An 18,333-nucleotide genomic window follows, 5' to 3' on the forward strand; every position below is an offset into this window, starting at 1 on the left:
GAAAGGAAAGAAAGAGGAAGGAAAGAAAAAGAAAAAGGAAAATGAGAAAGAAAAGAAAAAAGGAGAAAGAAAGGGAGAAAGAAAGAAAGGAAAAAAGAAAGAGAAAAAGGAAAGAAACAAAGAAAGAGAGAAAGAGAAAAGGAAAGAAATAGAGAAAGATTTAGAAAGAAAGAGAAAGGAAAGAAAGAAAAAGCAAGAAAAAGAGAGAAAAAGGAAAGCAAGCAAGCAAGCAAGCAAGAAAGAAAGAAACTTAGAAAGAAACTAAGAAAAAGAAAATTCTACTTCATTAGTACCGTGGCCCACTTCTTCTATAGCATCTCCTAACTAAGAAAAATCTAAATGCTCCATTTGCTGAGAGCCCACACTCCCAGATTCTCTATCCTGCTAACCCTTCCTTCCTGCTAGAAGGCATTTGTTAATCCTACAAACCAAGACTGAGTTCCTAACAGATTCACGTGGATTATATAGGGCGTGCGAAGGGGAGAGGGTCACATGACTACAGAAGTTGTCTAGGTTCTCCTTTCAATGTAGCAGTCAGCCTGATTTGTATGTGCTGGCTTCAGATCTTGTAAAATGGAGAGCTGTGGTGGCATTGATGGTGTATTCCATTCTGGAAGCTATATTCTAGGAAGGCTATTGATAAGATAGATAAATAGTATCCAGAGGCATATAAACAGGATAATGAAGGTCCTAAAGATTCTGCCACAAAAGAATTGTTTTGGGGTTTCTTTTTTAACTCTTACTTTCTGTCTTGGAATCAATACTGTGTATTAGTTCCGAAGCAGAGTAAGGGTTAGGCAATGGGGATTAAGTGACTTGCCCAGGCTCACACCGCTAGGAAGTATCTGAAGTCAGATTTGAACCCAGACCTCTGGGTCTGGCTTTTTATCCACTGAGTCACCTGGTTGCCCCCAAAGAATTGTTTCTAAAGGTGTTTAACCTAGAGAAGAGAAGACTTGAGCAGAGGAACATGAGGGGAGTCTTCAAGTACATGAAGTGTCATTTGTCATGTGGACAGCGAATGGGTGGCACAGTGGGTAAGAATGCCAGGAAGAACTAAGTCCAAATCCCACTTCAGACACTTACTACCTGTGTGACCTTTGGCAAGTCACTTAACTTCCCAACCTCGGCTTTCTCGTTTGTAAAATGCAAATAATAAAAGTACCTTCCCCACAATGCTGTTATAAGGATCAAATGAGACAGTACTTGTACAGCGCTTTGCAAAATTTAAAGTGCTATAAAAATTATTCTTATTATTACAGTTATTATGTTTGTTCTGCTTGGCGCCAGAAGGCAGGACATCAGAACAATAGATTCAAATTGCACAGGGATGGATTTAGAATTAATGTCAGAAAAGGACTCCCTATCCACCAGAGCTGTCCAGAAGTTGAATGGGCTGACTCAGTAGTTTGTAGGTTCCCCTTCACTAAAGGGCTTCAAGCTGAGGCTGGATGACCATTTGTCAGGTATGTTGTAGAGGGGGATCCTCGTTTAGGGATAGATGCTTACTGAGGTCTTAGCCAACTCTGAAACTCTGTTATTTCATGCTTTTATGCCTCAACCCAGAGAGGGGTTTGCCCTTATTAACATGGAGTGCTCCCATGTTGTGTTTCTCTAATCCTTGCCCAGTGAGAAGAAAGAAACTAGAGGAGATCACAGCTTCTAAAAGTCAGTGCTCTGAACATAATAAGGGTTACATAAATGAGCATTGCCACTGGCCTCTTCGTGTCTCTCAGCTGCTAAGATTTAGTTCAGTATTAAAAGTGACAGAGAGTCCAGTCTTTTTTTTTCCTCCATGGGATGGGGTACGGAAAGAGATGAATATGTTAGGGAATAAAGAATATTATTAGGAAAAAAGGGAGAGAAGGACATGATCATTCTCTGAATGAAAAGAATTTGAGATTCTCCATGTTAGATACATTCAAGGAATAGTTGATTCCTAATTCCTTTTTTTCCCTAAAGGCTATAAGGACCTAAAGATTTCTAAGACATAGAAAAAAATATGTATCATTCCCTTTCTCCACCACATCTTTGCTAACATGTTAAAAAGGAAGGTATATGAACTGAACTTCCAGATTATACCTAGAGCATTTAAAGAGAATCATCCTTAGAAATGTCCTTTTCTCCAGTCCCTCTGATGAGTATATACTTGAGGGTCCCTAGCATAAGTACCAACTGAAAAGTCTATTAATTGTGCCCTGCAGTACCCTCTAAGAAAGAGGGAACAGGAGAAAGGGGACAATACACATTTTTTTACACCCCAGAGGCCTTCCGGTGTCTCTGCTGGCCCGACAGTATACTGACCTACTATTAGGACCAAGGAAGCTGGCAGGTTCATCTGGATGGAGACAAGAGCCATGCTTGGTAGTCAACATAGCTTAGAGATAAAAAGGAAGGAGTTCAAGTGAGAGTAGGTAGTTAGGAAGGAAGGACTAGTGCCACAAAGTACTTTGATCCTCTTTAGGTACTAGTGTAGGAAAGCTCTTTTGGCTGGTTCCTTGGACTTTTCTCAAGAACAGAAAAAAACACTACTTTCACCACTTGCTAGCTCTTTCTTTAATGTCCCCTTATCTAGCTTCTCTTCAATAAAACCATCCCTTTAGGGGTCTCTAAAGATGATTTGCTGCAGAGATTTTCTGAAACTCTCACCCCCTCCAAAAGCCAATCATTGCTCTATTTCCTAGAGAAGAGCAGAACCTTAGAGCCAAGAATCAGACAACCTTTAGTCACTTGGTGAAAGAACTCAGGTGCCTTCAGTGCACTTTGGGGTTCTTTTCTACCAAATCACATTACCCCCAAATCAAGCAGTCATGGAAAGGGGACAGGAAAGAATATATAACTGAGGGGAAAACACACTTGGAGGAAGGGAGGGGACATCATATGCTTTCATACACATTCCTAGAAATTATTTTTCTATCTCTTTTTTTAAGAAGAAAAATTTGAATTTGGATAACTCAAGAACTTAAAGACTAGAACGAGAGAGAGAGAGAGAGAGAGAGAGAGAGAGAGAGAGAGAGAGAGAGAGAGAGAGAGAGAGAGAAACAAATAAGGAAATGTTACAGACCTTAAGGAAGAAGCTGCCAGAGGTCCAGCTAAGGGGGAGAAGAAGAATCCAAAGGGGAAGGTGCTGGCTATTTAAAGTATGGGTTGAGAACGCCTCTGCTGCACTGTAATTCTAAACTTTGCCCAACCCACATTCCGCCCTCCTGCCCACCCCCTCCTTCCTACAGCCACCAACCAACTACCTCCACATGAGTGATTTCCCAGCATGGAGTGTGTGTATGTGTGTGTGTCTGTCTGTCTGTTTGTCTGTGTGTGTGTGTGTCTGTCTCTGCATCTGTGCCTTTATACATGTGTATATCCTCTTGTAGATGAGCCCAGTTGCTGATATTCTTACCTTGAGGAAGGGAAGCTCTCTCTGGTGGGTCTACATGTATCTACAAAGCACATGTCATCATCTCTTTCTGTGTTTCTCTTTTCCTCTAAGTCATCCTCTCTACCTACTCCTACCTGAATTTGCAACACCAGAATCATTTGTTAAAGTGACTCTTGGGATAGGTTGTTGTAAATATGGAAGACAAGAGACATGGTGTTCTCTATTTTCTAGGGTCTTACAATCTAAAAGAGCCAGAGGGATTGGGGAATTGAATTGGACCACTATAATATTAAAAAACAACAACAATGGGACAAGCACTGATTGTGCATATAAGTTCTTTATTCAAAGAAAGTTTTAGAATATTAGGTGGAAGTCAAAAGTCATTGCAGATTGTGTAACTGGAGATCTTGAGATTTATATGTTATGCAGGGAAAGACCAAGAAATCGTTAAGTAGTCTTTCATTAGGAATAATCATATTCCTAGGAGATCCCCGTGAATAAAAAAGGAGGGCTTGGTGGAACAGGGAGGGAGAAAAGGAATATGCATATATTAAGCACCTATGGCATGCCAGGTACTTTTTACAAATATTATCTTATTTGATCCTCACATGACATTGGGAGATAGATGCTATTATGGTCCTCATTTTAAACTAGGGAAACTGAGACAGCAGAGATTAAGTGATTTGCCCAAGGTCACATAGCTTAGTAAGTAAGAACTCAGGTCTCTCTGATTTTAGGTCCAAAGGTCTATCCACTGTGCCACCTAGGAAAAGACATATAGGATGGAAGAAAGCTTGGAAATGAGAATGAGATATTTCGAATAGTGAGGAATTAAGAATGAGCTTGGAAGGGAAAGAGATGACATCTGGCTTCTGACATCATCATTAAACTGAAACCATCTTCTCTAAGTTACCAATGTCTCTCTTTTTTTTTCAACCCTTACCCTTCCATCTTAGAATCAATACTTTATATTGGTTCCAAGGCAGAAGAGGAGTAAAGGCTAGGCAATGAGGGTTAAATGACTTGTTCAGGGTCACACAGTTAAGAAGTATTGGAGGCCAAATTTGAACCCAGGACCTCTCATCTCTAAGCCTGGCTCTCAATCCACTGAGCTACCTAGCTGCTCCTGACCAATTAACTCAATTGCCATATCATGCCCTTTTCTTAGTCCTCATTCTTGACCTCTTTGCAACCTCTGATACCATTACCCTTTTCTCCTAGATACTCTCTCTTCTCTAGGTTTTCCTAAGAATACTTTCTGCTGGTTCTTCCTTTATCCTTCTGGCTAATCCTTCTTAGTCTCCTTGGCTCAGTGAGTCAACAAACATCTTACTACGTACCAGGCTGGGGATCCAAAGACGGCCCCTACTTTCAAGGAACTTACATTCTAATAGGGGAAGACAATATCTAAAGTAGAGCCTAAAAGCAGTGGTGGGAAAGAAGTGTGAAGAACCTGATGACGAAGTCCAAAAGTTAAAAAGCAAAGCCTAATCTTGTAACCATGGAAATATATTCTAAATAGTTTTTTAATTAAAAATTAAAAAATTAAAATAAAAAAAAGAAGCAAAGCCTGGGTGTCCCTCAAGCACCTATCCTTGGCCCTCTTTTCTTCTTTCTCTCTCTATTCTCTTCTTGGTGAGGAAGATCCAATTAAGATCTTTACACAAACTATTCTCAGATCTATTTATCCAGTCCTAACCTCCTCCTATTCTGACCTCCACTCTCATATCATAAATTGTTTTTGGATATCTCAAAGTAGATATCCTGTGAGCATATCAGATTTAACACATCCATAATAGAATATTGTCTTTCCTCAAAATCTTTCTGCTCTTCCAAACTCCCCTATTAGTGTTGAGGGCACCACCATGTCCCAGTCACTCAGGCTCAGAACTTTGTTTTCATTTCCCTCTCTCAGTTACTTTATTCATCCAATTTGTTGCCAAGTCTTATTCTACCTTTACATCTCTCATATAGTCAAACCTTGGTACTTGATGGTTTCAGAACTCATTGAATTTGGTATTTGATACATTTTGTTGAGAAAAAATTGCCTGGGTATTCCACATACTTGCTAGAACGTGATGGCATCATGTTAGGAAGCGTATGCCCGCTGCGGCTGAAACAAAGTCTCAGCATAGCTCTCTCCCACTGCAGAATCCCACTTGATCTTGTGTTCACTTTATGTGGCTCTTGTGACTTTTTCAGATATTTTTTATCTCAGAGGTGATTCTGCATGAATTCTGGAAGAATCATTTCGATTTCCTCCACTGCTTTTGTCTTATTGATAAAGTCTGGTAAGAAGTTTCTTACAGGACTGTGAATTCTGTCTGGAGGAAATTATGGCCAGAAACTGTAACTTGTAGAGATTTTGAAGGATTTGAAATTGAGCCTACACCAATTATGGAGGATATTGTGACTCTGGACCAGCCCATAGATCTGGAGATCAAGGGTGATGATGTGGAGAGTTAGTTTGGGAGAATAAAGAAGAGCTCAATCCTGAGGAGCTGGAACTTCCAAGGGAGCTCCAATAGTTAGTGGCTCTGGAGAGAGGTGAGGAGGAGGCAAAGGAGGATGTCCCCACTCCATTAATCAAGAAAATATATGCAAAATGGGTGGAAATGCAAAACTTTGTTGAAAAATATCATCCTGATAAGCCTTTAACAAGCAGAATTGTACATTTGTCAAATGACTAGGCCATTTCTCACGTTAGAGGAATCTTGAAACACAGACAAAAACAAACATCACTGGAGAAGTGTCTCCTGAAGCTCATATCTGGTAAATCTCAAGCAGGGTTCAGTGGAGATAAGGGGCAGAAAAGAGAAAGAACTCCAGAAGGGCAGGTGCCCTCCGATATTATGGAAGGAGACTCCTCTTCCAGGCAATAACGTTTCTCCTCCCCACCATCCCCTTGGGCCATGAACTCCTCTCAATACAGGTAAAGTTATTTTACTTAATCTAATTATTATTTTTATGTCTATGTATTCTTCATCTTTATTTAGTAAAATACAACTCCATTAAAGCATATAATGCCTTATAAAATCTGGGTTTTCTGGGTGTCTGGAATAGATTAATTCAATTTCCATTATTCTTTATGAAAAAAAAATTCATTTGATACTTGACCTTTTTGGTACTTGACATATCTGCTGAAACAAAAGAAATGAGAGGTACTAAGCTACCACTGAGTACATCCCTTTTTCTCCATTCACCCAGACCTTTAACACCTTATATTTTAAACAACTGAAAAACATCTTAAATAGTCTTCTAATCTAATATAATTTCCCTGACTCAAGTCTTTAATGCATTTTCTACTCAACTGTCATAGTTGAGTACTCAATTTACTTCAATTGCTCCCTATTACCTCTGGGATATAAAAATATAGAGATGTATATCTCTATGGATATAAAATATAAATATAAAATCTTCCACTTGGCCTTTCACAACCTGTCCCCCTCCTACCTTTCTGGTTTCTTTTATACTTATACCCTTCTGCATACTCTACCATCCAGTGACACTGACCTTGCTCTTCTTCACACATAACCCTCCATTTCTGGGTCTTTATCCTGGATGTTCTCAATAGCTGGAATGCTCTCCATCCTCATTTCTGGATCTTGGCTTCCTTGGCTTCATAGTGTGTGGCATATAGTATGTGCTTAATAAATTGATCAGAAAGGATGACAAAAGAATGATGAGGGTGTCCTCCACTTTTCTGGCCCTTTCTGAAATCCTCAAGAAAGTTCAAACTCACTCTTTGTCTCTTAACCACCCCTCCATCTGCTCTCAATTTATTCTTTTTTTATATTTTATTTTCCCAATTACATGTAATAACTTTCAATATATATTTTGTAAAATTATAAAATCCAAATCTCTCTCTCTCCCTCCCTCCCTTCTCCCCTTTCTACTTCCCTCTCTCCTTCCCTCTCTCCCTTCACTCTCCCCTCCCAAAGATGGTAGCCAATTTCATCTAGATTATACATGTATTATCATGCAAAACATACTTCCATATTGGTCACTGTTGTATGAGAATACTCATATCAAAATAAAGCAAGAAATTGAATCTTTGATCTGTAGTCTGTTGCCAAGCAGTTCTTTCTCTGGCACTGGACAACATTCTTTGTCATAAGTCCTTCAGAATTGTCCTGGATCATTGTATTGATGAGAATAGCTAAGTCTTTCACCGTTGATCATCTTACAATATTGCTGTGACTGTGTAGAATGTTTTCCTGGTTCTACTTGTTTCACTCTTCATCAGTTAATGTAGGTCTTTCCAGCTTTTTCCAAAATCATCTTGTTCATCATTTCTTATAGCACAATAGTTTATCGCCATCATACTCTTAATTTATAAGATTTTGCAAATTTTTAAAGGAGTATGTTGAAAAGAGGTTAACAATTGGAAAATGAGGGGGTGCCCCTCGATTGGAAAATGGATAAACAAATTGTGGAATATGATAGTGATGGAATACTATTGTGCTATATAAAATGATGAATTGATGGATTTCTATAAGAACTGGAAAGACCTATATGAATTGATGTGCATTGAAATAAGCAGAACGAGGAGAACATTATACAAAGAGACTGTAACGTTGTGGGATGGTCAAATGTGATAGACTTTGCTACTAACAGCAATGCAGTGATCCAGGACAATTCTGGGGGACTTAGGAGAAAAAATGCTACCCACATCCAGAGAAAGAACTGTGGGAATAGAAATCCAGAAGAAAATATATGATTTATCACTTGTTTATATGGGTATATGATTTAGGATTTTAGTTTTAAAGGATTGCTCTTTTACAAAAATGAATAATATGGAAATGGATTCAAGTGATTATATATATATATATATATACATATATTTCTAATGTGTATATGTATGTATAACCCAGTGGAATTGCTTGTCAACTCCAGAAGGGGGAGGGATGAGGGAAGGGAGAAAACATGAATCATGGAACCATGGAAAAAATTTAAAAATTAAAAATAAATTTTTAAAAAGAGGTTAATAACTTCCCTATTCTCTCCAAGCCAGGCAAGAATCAAATAGGACTAGCCCAACACTAATCTAATTCTATCATCCATTCATCTCCCCTAACGATAAATATTTATGAAGTATCCACTATTATACAAGGCACAGATGATACTAATACAAGAGAAGAGGGGCATACACAGTAAGACAAGAGCTGCATAGGCTGGAGGTCTTCTATCTGGGGGCATCTAGGGCATGATCAAGGTTGTGCGTAATGACCAAGTGGGCAAGAAGGCCAATATGGAATACAACACTGACACCTCAAGAGGAGCCCTGATTGCAACTTAGACAGGCACCTATTGGAACAAGATTATCCTGAAGAGGTGGTACACAATATTCAAGGATTCAGTGTCTCTGGGGGACTATGAAATGATGGAATGAACCTGGAACTTTATTACCAGTAGGAGAAACAACATCATTCCTTAAATCTGTGCTTCTCTTCTCTTTTTAAAAGTTTAATAAAATAGGGGGTAGCTGGGTAGCTCAGTGGATTGAGAGTCAGGCCTAGAGACAGGAGATCCTGGGTTCAAATTCGGCCTCAGACACTTCCCAGCTGTGTGACCCTGGGCAAGTCACTTGACCCCCATTGCCCACCCTTACCACTCTTCCACCTAGGAGCCAATACACAGAAGTTAAGTGTTTAAAAAAACCTTAATAGGGGCAGCTGGGTAGCTCAGTGGAGTGAGAGTCGGGCCTAGAGACAGGAGGTCCTAGGTTCAAACCCGGCCTCAGCCACTTCTCAGCTGTGTGACCCTGGGCAAGTCACTTGACCCCCATTGCCCACCCTTACCACTCTTCCACCTATGAGACAATACACCGAAGTATAAGGTTTTAAAAGAAAACCTTAATAAAATAACCTCAATATTAAAAATAAAATAAAAATAAGTGGAGATATGATTTCTTGTCTCCCTCCACTACTGGCCAGTTCATCTGATGTAATCACAAATGATAAGGTCTGAATGGGATCCCTTTATGAGGTCCAAACTTCTTTGATTGGTTCAAGTAGAGAACATCAGAGATTGACTGAGCCAATAAGCTAGCCACACATCAAGGGGTTTTGAATAAATGGATAAATTTCTACAGTTCCAGTTTAGGAGTTGGAGGAGTCAGAGCCAACTTAGGTGACTGAATAGACAAAAAGAGAGCCAGGCCTGGGCATAGGAGGTCCTGAGTTCAAATCTGGACTCAGATATTTCCTAGCTATGTGACTTTGGACTAGTCACTTAACCCCAATTGCCTGTCCCTTACCACCTTTCTGCCTTGGAATTGTTACTTAGCGTGGATTCTAAGAGAGAAGGCAAGGGTTTAGAAAAAAATAAATAAGAGTTGGAGGAATTCAGGCTCAAGAATACTTCATGAAGGAGAGATCTATGGGGGAAAATAAAGGGACTTTAACTCTTCTTTTTTGGTCTCCGTGGCCCCCAGGGGACATGATATCAAAGCTACTAAACCAGTAAGAGAATGTATTCAACCAAGATCAGAAACATACCCCAGGACAGACACAGATGCAAAGAGACAATTACCTAAGGAAGAAGCAAGGAAAGTGACCCCTCACTTTAGAGAAGAGTGGCATCTACTTGGACTCAAGAGAGGGACCTAGATGGCACAGTGGACAAAATGTTGTGCCTGGACTCAGGAAAACTCGAGTTCAAATTCAGCCCCAGACACTTACTAGCTGTGCAACCTTGGGAAAGTCACTTAACGTCTGTTTGTCTGGTCCCTCAATTATATGATGAGGATCATAATAGCATCTCCCTTGTTATAAGAACTAACTGAGATAATATTTCTTTAAAATGCTTAGCATACTGCCTGGTATATATGTAGTAGGCACTTAATAAGTGCTTCCTTCAAGAGAGGAGCAGATCCTGAAAGCCTGGCTGAGTGACTCTCCCAGGAAAGATGCAATATTTAAGAGGAGGATGTGTAAGAACTCTATAAAGAATGGAAACAGGTCTTGATCGATGACATATGTCAAACCCAATGGAATTACTTGTTGGCTATAGGGGGAGAGGGGAAAAGGGAAGGGAAAAATCATAAATCATGTAACCATGGAAAATTTTTCTTAATTAATTAAAGATTTTTTTAATTAAAAAAAGAACTCTATAAAGAAATAAAAGACTTTTAAGCCAAATAGTTCCAGAAGTATCAGAGTTACCATTTGCCTGTATCTTAAGTAAGTGTTTTGCTACCATTGTAGCAGTGGTCCAGAGACACTGTGTTTATAGAAGAGTTCAACCTAGGCTGGAGTAGGGGACAGAGCGTTATAGTAACTCTTCCTACTCTTCCATCTTAGTAAATGCCTTTGCTAAAGATGAATAAAGTATACTTCCAAAATTGTTCATGAGAAACAAATCACGATGGAGTGGGTTCAGAAGCTATAGAAATTGGAGTAGCCACCCACTGTTAAAAGGCAATAGGTAGCAAAGGGAAGGGTAAATCTGGAAAGTAAATTATTGGTTAATAGTTACCAAAGAGAAGAGCAAATATAGGAAGTAAATAACTGGTTTTAAAAGGCATGTCTATGAGGGGACGTCCCTCAATTGGGGAATGGCTGAACAAATTATGGCATATGATGGTGATGAATACTATCGTGCTAGAAGGAATGACTCATTGATGAGTTTCTATAAGAATTGGAAAGACCTCCATGAACTGATGCACAGTGAAATAAGCAGAAGCAGGAGAATATTGTACAGAGAAAGTGAAATGTTGTGGAATGATCAAGTGTAATAGACTCTGCCACTAATGACAATTCAATGATCCAGGACAATTCCGTGGAACTTATGAGAAAGAATGCTGTCCACGTCTAGAGAAAGAACCGTGGGAGTAGAAATCCAGAGGAAAACATGATTTGTCAGTTGTTTGTACAGGCATGTGATTTGAGGTTTTGGTTTTAAAGGATTACTCTTTTACAAAAATGAATAATATGGAAATAGGTTTGAGTGATTATATATAACCTAGTGGAATTAATTATCAACTCTGGGAGTGGGGAGGGATGAGAGGAGGAACAAAATATGAAGCATGTAATCAGTAAAAATTTTTAAAGTAAAAAATTTAATAGAAGAAAAAAAATAATTTAAAGAATGTTTTAAATAAAATAAAAGGTATGTTTTAAGATAAGATTTGGATTTCTAGACTGGTTGAAACAGAAGCATGATTGACCTCAAGGACAGAATATATTTAACAAAAACGTATTTGCTTGGAAGCTTTCATAACTAATAAAAAAAAGAGCTTTATACTGAAAAGGAAGGGGGAAGGAGAAAATGACCTATGCATGCATCTTCAGGCTATATATACTTTTAAGCACCTACTGTGTGCCAAGCACTGTGCTAGATTGTCTTAGAACCATTTCATGTGTTGGTCTTGCCAACAAATTGTAATAACAATCATTTGTTAGCACTTTTCTGTGCAAGTATTCCTATATGGTAGTATATGGGGTAATCCTCTACTCTGGTTCACAGGACTCTCAGGGATAAAAGTACAAAAGATATGATCTAATTCCTCCCAATTCAACATTAATTAGGTACCTATTATTACCAATATCAATTAGGTACATTAATTAGGTGGAAAGCATTATACTAATTTAGGGATATCTACTCAAATTCATGAACAAATCTGGTATCTCACTGGTCTGGGCATTCTTTCCAACAATACAGATTATACACTGTCCACACTCATGTGAAAGTCGACAAGGAATTTTTTAAAATAATATTTTATTTTTTCCTCAATTACATGTAAAAACTGTTTTTAACATTCATTTTTTAAAATTTTGAGTTTCAAATTCTCTTCTTCCCTTACGCCCTCCCTCATTCCCTCCCAATCCTCCCCACAACAGTAAACAGATAGAGATCCTACATGTACAACCATGTAAAACATTTTTCTATATTAGTCATTTTGTGGAAGAGATCTCAAACAAAACAAAAAAAGAGAAGAAAGAAAGTGAAATACACTGTTTTGGTCTGCATTAAGATTCTAATCAGTTCTTTCTCTCAAGGCAGATGGCATTTTTCATCATGAGTCTCTGGGATTGTCTTGGATCACTATATTGTTGAGATAACTAGGTCATTCACAATTGTTCATCAAAAAATATTGACGTTACTATCTACAATGTTCTTCTGGTTCTGCTCACTTTACTTTGCATCAGTCCATGTAAGTTTTCCCAGATTTTTCCAAAATCATCTTGATCATCATTTTTTATCACGGAGTAGTATTCCATTATAATCATATACCTCAACTTATTTAGCCATTCCCCAGTTGATGAATAATCCCATCATTTTCCAATTCTTTGTTACCACAAAAAGAGCTGCAATAAATATCTTTGTACATTTGGGTCCTCTTCCTTTCTGTTTTTAATCTCTTTGGGATACAGACCTAAGTAGTAGCATTGCTGGATCAAAGAGTATGCACAGTTTTAGAGCCCTTTGGGCATAGTTCAAAATTGCTCTCCAGAATAGCTGCATCAGATCACAGCTCCACCAATGGTGTATGAGTATGAGTGTCCCAATTTTTCCACATTTCCTCCAACATTTATTATTTTCCTTTTCTGTTTAAGCTAATCTGATAGGTGTGAGGTGGAACCTCAGAGTTGTTTTAATTTGCATTTCTCTAACTATAGATAGCTTTGATTTCTTTGTCTGAAAAAATGCCTGTTCATACCCCTTGACCATTTATCATTTGGAAAATGACATATTCTTAGAAATTTGGCTCAGTTCTCTATAGATTTGTGAAATGGACCCTGTCAGAGACACTTGTTAAAAATTTTTCCCCAGATTTCTGCTTTCCTTCTAATCTTGGTTGCATTGGTTTTGTTTGTACAAACCCTTTTTAATTTAATATAATAAAAATTATTCATCTTATATCCTATAATACTCTATCTCTTGTTTGGTCATCAGTTCTTCCCTTATCTACAGATATGATAGAAAAACTATTCCATCCTCCTTTAACTTGCTTATGGGAGCACCTTTTAAATCTAAATCAAGTACCTATGTTGACCTTATCTTGATATGTGATGTGTGATACTGGCCTATTCCCAGCCTCTGCCATACTATTTTCCAATTTTCCTCAACAATTTTTATCAAATAATGAATTCTTATCCCAAAATCTTAGATCTTTTGATTTATCAAATTCTAAATTACTATGGTCATTTATTACTAGGTATCGTATACCTAACCTATTCCACTGACCCACCACTCTAGCTTAACCAGTACCAGATTGTTTTGATGATTACTTATTTTGTAATACAGTTTGAGATCTGCTACTAGGCTACCTTCCTTCACATTTTTTTTAATTGATTACCTATATATTCTTGACCTCTCGTTATTTTTTCTAGCAATATAAAGTAATTTGGAGACATTGAATAAGTAGATTAATTTAGGTAAAAATGTCATTTTTATTACATTGGCTCAGCCTACCCCTGAGCAATTAATATTTTTCCAAATATTTAGATCTGACTTTGTGGGAAAAGTGTTTTATAATCATGTTTATATAGTTCCTGGGCTTGTAGGTAGGCTCCCAAGTATTTTATATTATCTATAATTAATTTAAATGGAATTTTTTTTATATCTCTTGTTGCTGGTCTTTAGGAACACTTTAGTTCTTCATTCCTTAGTCTCATCCCATCGCCAGCCCATCTTTTTCTGTCATATAATTCTTTGATGATACCCTTTACTCCTGATGCTAGGAAAGGGATACAAAAACAACAAATGAAACAGTCCCTGCTTTCAGGGAGTTTACAGTAATACTTCTGTAACAGAGATGTAGGAACACCTGTCCCACTGAAGACCCCAGATTAGGTTTGGAGCTGCCTGGCCTTTAAAGAGAAAAGGGCCAGGGGCAGTTAAGTGATCCCGTGGATAGAGAGCCAGGCCTGCATATGGGTTCAAATCTGACCTCAAACACTTCCTAGCTGTGTGACCCTGGGCAAGTCACTTTACCCCCATTGCCTACCCTTACTACTCTTCTGCCTTGGAGCTCATACTCAGTAATGTTCCATCTAAGTATGGAAAGTGAGGGTAAAACTCATACTCAGTAAAGTTCCATCTAAGATGTAAGGTGAGGGTAAAAAAAATTAAAAATTAAAAAATGGAGTAGCCAGGTTCTTTCTTGTAGTCTCTGACTCAATGTCAAATAATTTAAATATTAAGTTTGCCTGCAGTCTAAGATCTTATCAAAAGGGATCAATAAAGTTTTTTCTAGAATCAATGTAGGAGAAAGATTATCTATAGGACAGCTATTTATTTCCTCCACACAAAAGAAATTCTTATAACACAAAAGACTACAAACTCACATTAACAAAATCTTACATCATGACAAAGTAACCTGTGAGTGCTATTATACTCTTTCCAGAGGTTGATATTTAAAACATCAAAGCATGAAACATTTTTTGAGGATGCTGGACAGCATTTCACCTACAACTCAGCTCTTCACTCACTAGCTGAACAGCTTCCTCAAAGTTCATATTTTCTGGCAAGTCACGGTATGACTTGGGCTCATCCTCTTGGTGAGAGTCATCTTCCCTGAGTACGGGGGCTCTGCAGGGCAGCTGTCACTGACTGGAACCCAGGAACTGCTGAAATGACCACAGGGCTCAAGAAGTCCATCTCTCAGGCTTGTTGTTCGGTCATCTGTGTGCAAGAAAATAAAGACAAGGTGGAAGAAAGTGTCAGAAACGTGGGCTTCAGTCCCAAGCTCACCTGGATGAGCCCAGGCTCTTGCTGCCATGTGAAAACAGTCGCCATAGCTGCTGAAGAGGAGGAGAGAGACCCACATTCACAAGAAGTCCAAGGAAAAGGTTTGAAGAGTCACCGAACCTCATATGCAGAATAGAAAAAGGAAAGTGAGAACAGAAGTTTTACTCTTGTTATTATGCCCTGAGAAGCCTCAACTCAATCACTCCAACCACCCACTGCCTTCACTCATCTACATGCTGTTGAATGAAGGTGGAGAAAATCACATAACCTCTCTGATTAGTCCACAACAAATTAATCTCAACTGAGCCCTCACTGCTGCTGTACCTCCATTATCAACTCATTCCTCCAGGCTTCACAGAGGCTCTTCTACACCTTTTCATCCCTTCTCTGACTTCCCATGATTCTTCCTCTCCCAACTCAGCTGAGAAACTTGCTTCATCTTTCACAGAAAAAAGTTGAAGTCATTCATTATGAACTCTCTTCTCCCTTCTTCCTCATCTCTTATTGCTTCAATCCCTTCTGTCGCTTTTGCCTCCTTCACCCCTATCTCACACGATGAAGGGACCTTCCTCCTTACCAAGGCTAGCCTCTCTCTACCATTCAAGAGATCCCATTCCATCCTGTCACCTCCAGCAGATTTCCCCCACCCACCCCTGTCATTCCCACTCTTTGACTCATTTTCAGTTCCTCCCTATCTACTGGCTCCTCCTCTAATCTTATTTCCTATTACCTGCAAAAATGTCTCCTTCATCCTCAAAAACCCTCCCTGGGACCCTTTCACGCCTGCTAATTATTGTCCTCTACCTCTTCTGCCCTTTGTGGCTAAACTAGAAAAGGCTCCCTACAATAGGTGCTTCTACTTTCTCCCTTCTCATTCTTTTCCTAACTTCTTAGGATCTGGCATCCAATCTCATCATTCTACAAGCCTTTCCCAAGCCCACTTAATTCTAGGGTCCTTCCTTCTCTGAATGTCTAGGAGAGGAGGGTGGCCAATGAGGACTGAGAAAAGGGATTTGGGGATTAAGAAATCACTAAGGGGCAGGGGGCAGCTGGGTAGCTCAGTGGAGTGAGAGTCAGGCCTAGAGACAGGAGGTCCTAGGTTCAAACCCGGCCTCAGACACTTCCCAGCTGTGTGACCCTGGGCAAGTCACTTGACTCCCATTGCCCACCCTTACCAATCTTCCACCTATGAGACAATACACTGAAGTACAAGGGTTTAAAAAAAAAAAAAAAAAGAAATCACTAAGGGGCAGCCAGTGTAGCACAGTGGAGAGTGCACCAGGCCTGGAGTCAGGAGGACCTGGGTTCAAATATGACCTCAGATATTCTCTTGTCTCTAGATTTTTAGAACACTAGTCTCTCCTGATTCTTCTCTTACCTATATGATCACTCTTTCTCTGTCCCCTTTGCTGGATTCTCATCCAGATCACGACCACTAACTATAGGTGTCCCACAGGATTCTGTCCTGGGCCCCCTTCTTTTCTCCCTTTATATTATTTCACTTGTTGATCTCATCAGCTCTGATGGATTTAGTTGAATTAATCAATTAATTATGCTAATGATCTTCAAATCTATCTCTCCTGCCTCAACCTCTCTGCTGACTTCCAATGTTACATCTCTCACTAACTTTCAGATATATCAAAAATGGATGTCCAGAATCTTAAATTCAATATATCTAAAACCAAATTAATTGTCTATTTCTTTCAGCCCTCCCAACCCACCATACCTTTCCCATTCCTGCAGAGGGCAATACCATCTTCCCAGTCCCTTAGGCTCACAGCCTTGGAGTTATCCTGGATTTTCACTGTCTCTCACCCCCCATATCCAAACTGTTGGGGAGACCCGTCCATTTCATGTCTGCCTGATCTCTCATACAAGCCCCCTTCTCTCCTCTGGCACTGCCACCACTCTCATGCAGGCTGTTACCATTTCATGGCTGGGCTTTTGGAACAGCCTGCCTCACGTCTCTCCACACTCTAATCCATCCTCCATTCAGCCACCAAAGTGATCTTCCTAAAGCACAGGTCAGATTACGTTACCTCCCTGCTCAATAAATTCAAGTAGCTCTCCACAGCCTCCAGGATCCAAAATAAAACCTTCTGATGTTCAAAGGCATTCATAACTTCGCTGCCTCATACCTTTCTAGTCTTCTTACACTTTACGCCCTGCCTGTACTTCAATCCAGTGACACTGACCTCCTGGTTGTTCCATGCACAAGAATCTCTATCTCCCACCTCCAGGCATTTTCTCTGACTAACCTGCATGCCTGGAATGCTCCCTTTCTCAATCTCTGCTTCATCAAGCTTGCCTGCCCTCTTTCAAGTCTCCACTGAAATCTCATTTTTTACAGGAAGTCTTTCTCAACCTCTCTTAATTCTAGGGCCTTCTCTCTCAATTATTTTCTACTTATCCTGCATAAAGCTTATTTGTATATTTGTTGTTTCTCCCATTAAAGTCCTTTTTGTAACGTTAGCATTTAGCATAGTGCCTGGCACAAAAAAGGTGTCTAATAAATGTTCATTGACTGACAAATTATCTCTCTTTAAAAATCCACTGAACAGGCAATGCTTCCTGGTCCAACAGTGATTGCTCCTTAATGCTGCTCCCTCTGCCTGATGCCATTACAAGAACCAAGATATTGATGTATTGTCCCCAAATCTTTCATCATAGGTTATGTCTCCAAAAGGAGCCAGGAAAGTCTATCTCAGCTTCACCTAATGGCATCACCTCTATTATGTAGAGTGCACTTTAGAAGGAAAGAAGCCAGATTATGAAAGAAAAACAAGAGATAATGAGGCCTGTAAATCTAATTGCCCCTGTGGGTACTGCCATGCACTGAGGAGCTAGCTCCCAGATGGAGACCCTGAAATAGCAACAGAGCCACAATAGGAAGGAACAAAACTAAGAATTGGGCCCTTGTTACTGTAAGAGTGATCAGCACTGCAGGGAGCCATGTTTGTGCACCAAGGAGTAATGAGGCACAGAAACACAATGGGGAGAAGCAAACCTGATGCAGACCTATTAGCAGAAGAGAGATCCAAGTATTAGGGAACCAGGGGAATCTGGAACAGTTCAGACAGGGACTGAGGCATATGGATTGTAATGGTCCAAAGGGTGAGTGGGGATTATCTAAGGTGGAGGAAAAGGGGCTAAACATGTGCTCTTGAAAAGGGGATGGCAGTTTCTTGATAGTTGAAGATCTCATTTATTACCCATTTATGCATTTCTTTTGACCAAAATAAACCTGTTCTGTATTCTAT

At 39.4% G+C, this 18,333-nt stretch overlaps 1 protein-coding gene and 1 pseudogene across 6 annotated transcripts in view; one reads left to right on the top strand and one right to left on the bottom strand.

The window, feature by feature from the left end:
• SLC6A13 (solute carrier family 6 member 13) overlaps window positions 1-14,975 on the bottom strand; it is a 57,161-nt gene extending 42,186 nt beyond the window's left edge. Inside the window, exon 1 of one of the 6 annotated variants that reach the window (XM_044679418.1) lies at window positions 14,815-14,975. Coding sequence is in view for 2 of the 6 variants with exons in the window: in XM_044679414.1 (XP_044535349.1) it covers window positions 2,305-2,338 (34 nt within the window). In the remaining 4 variants the exon portion in view is untranslated. The other 5 variants (XM_044679416.1, XM_044679414.1, XM_044679419.1 and 2 more) reach the window with 5 other exon arrangements.
• On the top strand, window positions 8,583-8,791 carry LOC123250376 (annotated as a pseudogene).
• Window positions 14,976-18,333: the final 3,358 nt, after the last annotated feature.

This window comes from Gracilinanus agilis, chromosome 5 (assembly GCF_016433145.1).
Source record: "Gracilinanus agilis isolate LMUSP501 chromosome 5, AgileGrace, whole genome shotgun sequence".
Lineage (NCBI taxonomy): Eukaryota > Metazoa > Chordata > Mammalia > Didelphimorphia > Didelphidae > Gracilinanus > Gracilinanus agilis.